Genomic DNA, 8414 nt, shown 5'->3' on the forward strand with positions numbered 1-8414 from the left:
CGGGTGGGGATCCCATCCCGCAGGAGTTCTCGTCCTGAGAAGGGTCCTGTCACGGGGACGGGGGGTGGGATTCCCATCGGCAGGGGTGGGGATCCCGTCCCGGGGGGCTTCATTCCCAGGGAATTTCATCAAAGGGGTGGGGGTCCCCAAAGGGGTGAAGCCCCTCGAGTGACCCCTGACCGCAGCGGGGGGGATGTGGGGGTCCGGGGTGGGGGGGGGCTGCTCTTGCAGGCTTCTGGCCCCGGAGTGGCTGCGATGCGGATCAGGATGATTTCAGCTGCCTCCGTCCTCGTCCTGCTCTTCCTGCCCTCGGAGACCTGCTCCCCGCTGCAGTGGCCCCGGGGTCCGTCCCGCAGGCTGACCCTGGCGCCTCAACTCACCTGGGAGCCCTGGATGGGAGCCCCGAGACCCCCGGTCCCCGCCGCCGATCCCCTGCCCCAAAGACTGTGCCAGTTCCATGGGGCAGAGCCCAACCCGGCCCGAGCCCGGCGGGCGCTGCAAACCGGCAAGAGGCGAGACGGAAAACCCAACTCGTTGGATCTCACCTTCCACCTCCTGCGCGAATTCCTGGAAATGTCCCGGGAGGAGAGACTGGCCCAGAAGGCGCTCAGCAATAAACTCTTGCTGCAGAGTATAGGGAAATGAGGGAGGGTCGTTGGAGGTGGGGGAATGAAGGAGACCGATCCTGTAACAAGACACCACGGCAGAGCGGAGATCGGGCGGGATGCTGTGGGCTGCAGCCGTGCCCAGGGAGTCCCCACCTTGCCTGGCAGTGTTCCTGTCACTGCGTCCCGCGTGTCACTGTTGTGCATTAAAGTCACAGTTGTACCTGCCCTGCTGCTGTGCTCTTATGCTTCCTCGCTGTCATAAACCTGTGGACCCGAACCAGGTCGCCCCAAAAACACCGGAGTAATCCCAGATGCTTCCCTGGGGTGAAAAACATCTGCATAAAGAGCTCTGAATGACGCAGGTAGTGCCACCCCAGCTGGAAGCTGCACCCTGAGATCCAACCAGGGCTTCTCCAGTATCCCTGTGAACGGCTCCAAAAGGTGCTGTTTCCCAACTTTGCAGCAAATCTGCACCTTTTATGTCACAGCTGGGGATTTGGGACAAGGTTTAGTGACACCTGAGCTTGCCGGTTCTTGGAGGAAGATGAGCATCTGTGCAAAACATTGGCAGCAAGAGCATTGCAGCCCCCCCAGAGTCCCCCTCCCTCCCCAAGCTGTGTCCATTCTGGGCCACGGAGCTCCCTCACCTCAGTTCCCCTCCTGCAATTGCAGCCCCAAGCTTGGAGCAGCCATTCCCACCCCAAGCTGTGCACAGTCCACTGCCAGGCTTGATGGGGCTGAACTGGGTTTGGGAAGGCCCCCAAGCACTGACAGTCGCGGTGGAAGGAGGAAAATTGTCCCAGGGGCCTGCACTCTGCAGACCAGGGAAGGGGTTAGCATCCTTCCCCCAGGCCAGCTCAGCCATCCCAGCCTTGGGTGACTGACTGGGGTGGGCACAGGGCTGGACAGGACCTCTGGCACCCTGGGGACATCAGAGAGGGGACAGTGAGGGAGCAGAGACTTGTTGGGTTGGGACAGAAATCACAGTAAAGATCAGACCATGCCAAGACAGGAGTGCAGGGAAGTGGTGAGGAACACGTGCCCGAGCTAAGCCTGGTCTCAGCTTTGAACCCCATCCGGCCTGACCCTGCACCCCACTCCTGCCTCTCCAGAGGGGCTGCTCAGCCCCAGCAGCTTTGGTGTTGCCAGGGCAACATGGGCCATGGGCAGGGACACCTCCCTCTAAAATCAGGTTGCCCAAAGCTCTGTCCAACCTGCCAACTCCAAGTTAAAATACCATTCTGTGCTCACCTCCATCAAATGCAGAACTCACCTTTCCAAAATGAACAATCCTAGGGTCAGAACAGCCGCTGGTGGCTGCAACAGGGACAGCCCCAGTCACCACGGGCCTGGGGGCAGGACAGATTTGTGCTGCCTTGGTCCCCACCTTGGCTTGGATCAATCTCATAGCACCTTCAGCACGTCTTCCACTCATCTTTGCTCTCTCCACCAGCAACACCAGGAGCAAACCCAGTGTCAATAACCAAAGTTTCTCCAGAAAAGGGTATTTTTACTGCAGAGACAGCCTCTGTTGCCTCCCTCAGCCCTGCACACAATATCCACCCCACCAAGAACTCTAACCTGCATTTACACCCCAAATAGCTGCCAGGGTCCAGCCTCACATGAAGATCTTTGGACTTTAGGCTCAAACCCAGCCCACACCCCACGGTGGGTGCAGGAGGGCTGCAGGGGAGTGGCTGAAGTTCCTGCCCAGGGACCCTGCACCCAGTGCCCATCCCAGGGATGGGTGACCTCTCCCACCTCCCACTTCCCAGCCAGCCCCACCTTGTCCCACAGCCCCTCCCTCCTGTGCTGAGTTCCAGCGTGCAAATAAAGAAAGAAAAAAATCTGATGGGCATTTCTGCATTGAAAACATTTATTTTACAACAGTGGTTTCCGATAACTTAGCAATCTTTATTTTAGTTTATATTCGGACATACAAGACACAAATTACCATGCTAAAACAGAAAATAATTCTTTCTGCCGTCGCCGCGGGTATGTACAGGAGCTCAGTAGTATCGAGTGTTACAATCCACAAAGTTCAGACAGCCACGTCTACTTACAGACAACTCAAAGTATGGTCCTTTAGTAACATAACAAAATAGATATATGTCTATATTATAATTGCTTCTCAGATGCATTTATACTTCGATTGTGGTGGGTTTGGTTTGGTTTTTTTACTATTTTTTTTTCTTTTTTAAAGATGGGCTCCCCCTCTCCCCCACCCCGACCCGAGTTGAAGTGCAGTACAAATGCAGGCGCGTCTTTCCCGGCATCCTCAGCTCCCTCTGGCTCCATAAAGGGGCCAGGAAACCAAACCCCACGAGGAATTACACAGTTCAGGGCCTTGCTCACATGCAAAATGAACACAAACTGCCTGGGATGTCAGCAGTGACACCAACCGACCCACCCACACCCCGCCCCAGCAAGGCAGGCAACGGTGGGATGAGAGGGAGGAAGGAATGACAGCGATCAGCTCAGCATCCAGTGAGGGAACAGCGTGTTTGGAATTGGCAAACTTGGAGTTCATCAACCGTGATGGTCACAAACAGAACTTCAGCAGTGTCAGCAGTAAAAATCTCCCCAATATTCCCCCATTTCTGCCGTGAAGCAGGAACCCCTGGTGTGATGCGTGTCAGGAACAGCCCCTGGCAGGAACAGCCTGAGGAGGAGGGTGGTGGTGACTCTATCCAGCATGGCTAGAGGGGACATGGTGGGACTCACACGTGCATCAGTCACAGCCGTTGTGCCTTCACATGGATCACTGCCAGCTTCAGGTGTAGGAATTTCAGTAACTCCAAGTCCTTATGGAACCAACCTGCAAAGGGAGGGACAGCACCCGGCCGTGCAAACAGCACACTGCTCATGTGGGAGCTCCCCGAGCAGGAGCTGCTTCTCCCACTCCTAGGACCCATTTATTTATACAACAGGCTCCCTCACCATGTCCTCACCAGTCCCTCAACCCCACAGGTTGGGCTTGGGTTTTCCTGCAGCTGAGAGCAAAGAAGCACAATTGTGGCCACACAAAACTCACACCTTCCCCCTGTCTGGCTGAGTTCAGAGCACTACTTGGAGCCAAATCTCATTTTTTACCACCAAAGAAAAACCCAAGGTGCACACCTGTTGTATAAATATATACATATGTGCATATATACATACATACACACACGTGATGCTGCAGCCCACACCCTCAGCACGGGGTGGACCTTGCTCTGTGAGCTCACCCAGCCCCGTTCCAGGGAGTCCAATGTGGTGAAAACTAGGGAAAAAACCCAAATCCATGTGTTCTATCACAGCTTCAGTGATGAGCACATGAACCACATTTAAACACCCCACATGCCAGCTGCACAAGTTCCAGTCGCTCCAGAGCTGCCCCTGTGCCTTCTCCAGGTCTCCCTTCTCTCCTAAGGAAAGCTGGGGCAGGCAGGGCTCCGTTCCAGCCAAAGGAGCTGGGACAAGGGGCAGCTCATGGAATTCAAGTAGATTGTTGGATTTTTGGAATGGTTTGACAAGCAACCGCTCACAGACTGCAAGAGAACACTCACAGGGCTGGGAGAGGGAGCAGAGAAGACAATGGCACTCAGGAATGAACAGCCAGTTTATATAAGAGCTTCCTCTATACATATACATACATATATATATATATAACCACCAGAAATTCCCAGCATCTATCCTTTTAACACCAAAATGAACTGTGCATGTAACATTGGCATAATGAAAGTTCATCTTCCAGATTTGTGGCATTTGGCTTGTGCAAACATCAGACAGCCAGCTTCCCTCCTGTGGCTTCTCCTCGTAAAGGAAGTGTCTTCTTGGAAGAACACAGGAATTGCAGTCTTGCTGAGTCCCAGACAGTCCCAGTAAGCCTCCAAAGGCAGCTCATGGAGGGGACCATGGATCTTGCAGGAGCTGAACACTGACAAATTTCCTGCCACCTGGTGAGCTACTGGCTACGACTCTTTTGAGAGATTTTAAGCAGCTGTTGGTGCAATGAGACACTACAAACTAGATGATCTCCACTAGAATACAGAGAAGCAGCACCAGATGCTGAAGCATGTGTTTATATTGACCTGACACTATAAACTATAACTGGGGGGTTACGGTTCTGTGCTCCAAGATTAATGCATTTAAACACCATTCGGAATTACTGACACAAGGTGGGGGCTGCAAAATGCCCTGACCACCCTGCCAGAGTGACCTGTTAAACATGATGCCAAGATACAGGTGCACTGGGTAGTACAAAAAACCTGCAGCATAAATTTCCTAAATTATCCAGAACTGGCAAAAAGATCAAAGGGCACCAGAGGAAGGGCACGGAGTATTTGAGAGAAGCAGATGCCTTTCTCAAGGAGCAGGCATGGTACAAACGCCCTGGAACAGCCCCTCAGAGTGCACTGGTGTCCCCCCACACCACTAAACTTCCTCACAGATGGGACAGGAATAGTGTTTCTGTCAGGCTCCTGCCCTGGTTACACCTTGTGAGGTGTTTACAGGCTGACAGGAAGGGTTTGGAGAGCTGCACTCCCCCGACTGCAGCTCTGCTGCAGGACTGGGTGTTTCTGTGCCATGCCCAAGCCCTCCTCCTCAGTTCTGCCCCTCCAAACCTCCAAGAGGATCCCACTTTAAGAACATTAGGAGTGCTAATATCTAAAGCAGTTTAAAAAGATTACAAATCTAAAAAGAAGACTAAAAAGGGAACATGGCTCTAAAATATCACTGCATTGAACCAGCAAAAACCGACACCCTATGGGACGCCACTGAGGTCTTACATAAATTTATATACAGATAAATATTTAAGAATTTCCTACAAAAATCACTAACAAAATGAGACTGGCATTTAAGGGGTGCAATGCCCCTTCAGTACAGTGTGTTTAGGATGTTCCCATCCCTAGAGAAGATGGGCAAGACAGATCCAGCACCTCCTTTTCCAGCAGCTCCACATGCCAGGAGGGACAGCCAGCACCTGAGAGCTCTTGGCAGCAGCTTTCCCTCCTCACCTAAGCTAGGAATGGCTCTCCAAGCAACACAGGGATGAACAAGTAACCTGAACACCAACTCTCCAGATGGGATTCACCCCAATGGAGCTACAAGTGCTAAGGAAATCAGTGCTGGAGAGGTTGGAGGAGCTGGGTGGAGGCGGCCAAGCGACTGGGATGGAGGACTCAGGCAACTTGTACAAATGATACAACTTTAAAGAAACAAATAAATAAATAAAATCCAAGTTCAAGTTTTAATTCTGGCAACACGCTGGACAGAGATGGACAGTGCTCAGGTTGGATTTTGGAGGGAAACATTCAGCACTAAGCCAGGTCAGGCTGCAGCACTGGGATGCTGCAGCTCCCCTCACCCAAGCTCAGAATTCCTGTGTGAGCTTCTCCACCAGATTTTAAGCCATTATTCCCAATAGAACTTTGCATTTACTATGATTCTACTTGGCCATTATGAAGTGCAACTTGTGTTAGAGCCTGGGATACTCTTGTACCTTCCCCCCAAGAGGGGAAAAGTGGGCATTAATGTACTTATGTGCCATGACACGGTTTTGGCTTTAAAGAAGGAATGTTTAAATCACTTCCTTAAATAATTCAAGAAGAACTTCACTAATACAAAACAATCCTAACTCAGAGTTTAGGCAGTAACATGGGCAAACTTGAAATAGCTTCAAAAAACATGACTATTCCTCCAAAATTATGTTTTCCCATCATTCCCTGTAACTGAGATCTCAGAATGGTTTCCCTTGGAGCATCTAACATCACTCTGGCACGTAACAGACTAATTTCCTGTTCACACACCACCCACAGACAGAACCGACAGGAAAGCAATCTCTCTCCAAACTCATCCCTTGCTAAGCAAAGAACTAAAACTGCAAACTTATGCTGGATGTCATCTTTCCCCACAGATAACTGTTCTGCCTCTGGTCCTCATGTGCTGCCCACACTTCAGTTCCCTTGTCAGGAGCCTGTGGAGTGACTCCAGGTGTGCCACACACCTCCCCGGAGCCACAACTTCCCACCAGCCTCTCTACTCCTGTGGAAACAGCCTAGAGAGGTTAAGAAATAAGAGTTTTATTCCAAATTAACAGTGACAACCAGCCCCCAGCACTGGAGACAAAGCTGCTCTGCAGCAGAGCAACACTCAACAACCCTCTCCACGTTATCCACTGAGATGAACACAGGGACAGGGAATGGAACAACTCCCAAGGAACAGCCCCCTCCTCATTCACTGACTTGCTCCAATTATCCATGCTCATTTAAAAAGCAAAAAAAACTCAGTACCTTTTTTTTTTTTAATAACCAAGAACACAATTTGCAGATACAGGCAATTTTAACCAGTGAATGTGGAGAGGACAAAGCCTGCACATGCCCCACCATATTCCAGAGTGCAATTCTACACCAAGAACAGGCTTCAGGCAAAATCTACAGGGACAGACAAAATGATCCTGGGTTTAAGCCTAAAAATGGCTTTTTGTTCCAAGGGGTCAAAGAAAGACATTAACTAAATAAGGACCTCAAGCCAAATCATAAATACACAAGTGTCCTCAAGGTCATCCAACTCAGAAAAAGTCGAAAATATTCTGCACTAAACCACCACATTTCAGGTCTGTAAGGACTATGGGCAAAGAAGAAATGACTTAAGGAGTGTGCTGCTGAAATTGAGCGATTAAGTAAAAGTAACAGATTTTGGGGGAATTTTGGGGGCTAGATGTGCTACTAAAATCATGCTGATCTGCAGCAAGCTCCCATGCAGGCAAATATGTGCTTGTACCAACAGCCACAGCAAAGTCTGGGTGTGCAAACACTCCTCACTGAGCACTGAGATCGTGGGGAGAACATGTTCTCCTACCCAGCACGTTTAACATGGTTTCATGGCAGATTTCACGTGCTCCATCCTTGTTGCTCATGCAAACACAGTAGGAAAATATAGTCAGAATAGTTCTCTGGGTCCCTGCCCTTTCCTGGTGGTCTTTGTGCAGACTAATGGATCTTTACCCTGCTCCAAAGCACCACCTGGAGCTGGTGAGGGAGCAGCAGCCTCAGGGGGAAGGTGCCAAAAGCCCCTCCACAGAAAGAGGGGAAAAACAGATAAGGGAGATGGGGGTACAAGGGACAGTAGAGGCATTGTGATATAGAACTGTAATGAACAAAATTAACGAGGCTGTAATTACCCACTGAAAGTGCCAAGTGTGGGTTCTCTGGAGCTGTTCTAGATCTGACTCTGGATCACCTAAAGCAGGACTATTGACAACAAAATACACCAGCAATTCAGCAGCTGCCTAAAATGCCTTTTTAACAGTTAAAACTCAGTAAACCACAGTTTCTAGAACAGAATTCAGACTTGATTTGGTTTCAAAATAGTACAGGAAACTTTTCAGTGGTTTCCACACAGTTGTTCCAAGGAAGAGAGAAACACTGGTGTAAACAAATCTAAATGCAAGACAATGTGCAAATTATACAATATAAACACAAAGAAACTTGGTTTGTTCTTAAAAATTCATTTAAGTACTCCACAAAGATGTTCATGAGAAAATTAAAGGGTTAGTGTATTATAAAAGCTTTAAAAAAAGACATGTAATACCCCATTTGCCTACTAAAAGTCTCAAATTATTATAACAAATTTTTAAAAACCAATTGTTTTTAAACATTTCTGCTGTTGCCTACTGTCTGCATTTGACTCACTTGCTCAGTGAGAGCCAGTTAACCAGTTTCACTTTAAGATTCTCATGCATTCAGAAACAAAGCTGCACTATTTGGTCTTTAGCATTACAGGAAAACAACTGAACTCAAATCAAAACAGAATTGTGCTTGGAGT

At 49.5% G+C, this 8414-nt stretch overlaps 1 protein-coding gene across 1 annotated transcript; it reads left to right on the top strand.

Annotated features, from left to right (window-relative positions):
• Positions 1–201: 201 nt before the first annotated feature.
• LOC310915833 (urocortin-like) lies at positions 202–816 on the top strand. The gene has a single exon (XM_083872978.1). It carries the CDS (start codon positions 256–258, stop codon positions 643–645), a length of 390 nt encoding a protein of 129 aa, XP_083729104.1. The 5' UTR covers positions 202–255; the 3' UTR covers positions 646–816.
• Positions 817–8414: the final 7598 nt, after the last annotated feature.

Source organism: Zosterops lateralis (assembly GCF_965231275.1).
Source record: "Zosterops lateralis genome assembly, chromosome: 16".
In the NCBI taxonomy this organism is placed as follows: domain Eukaryota; kingdom Metazoa; phylum Chordata; class Aves; order Passeriformes; family Zosteropidae; genus Zosterops; species Zosterops lateralis.

Coding starts and splice junctions, on each gene's coding strand:
- LOC310915833 (XM_083872978.1), top strand. CDS start 256: ATGCGGATCAGGATGATTTCAGCTGCCTCCGTCCTCGTCCTGCTCTTC.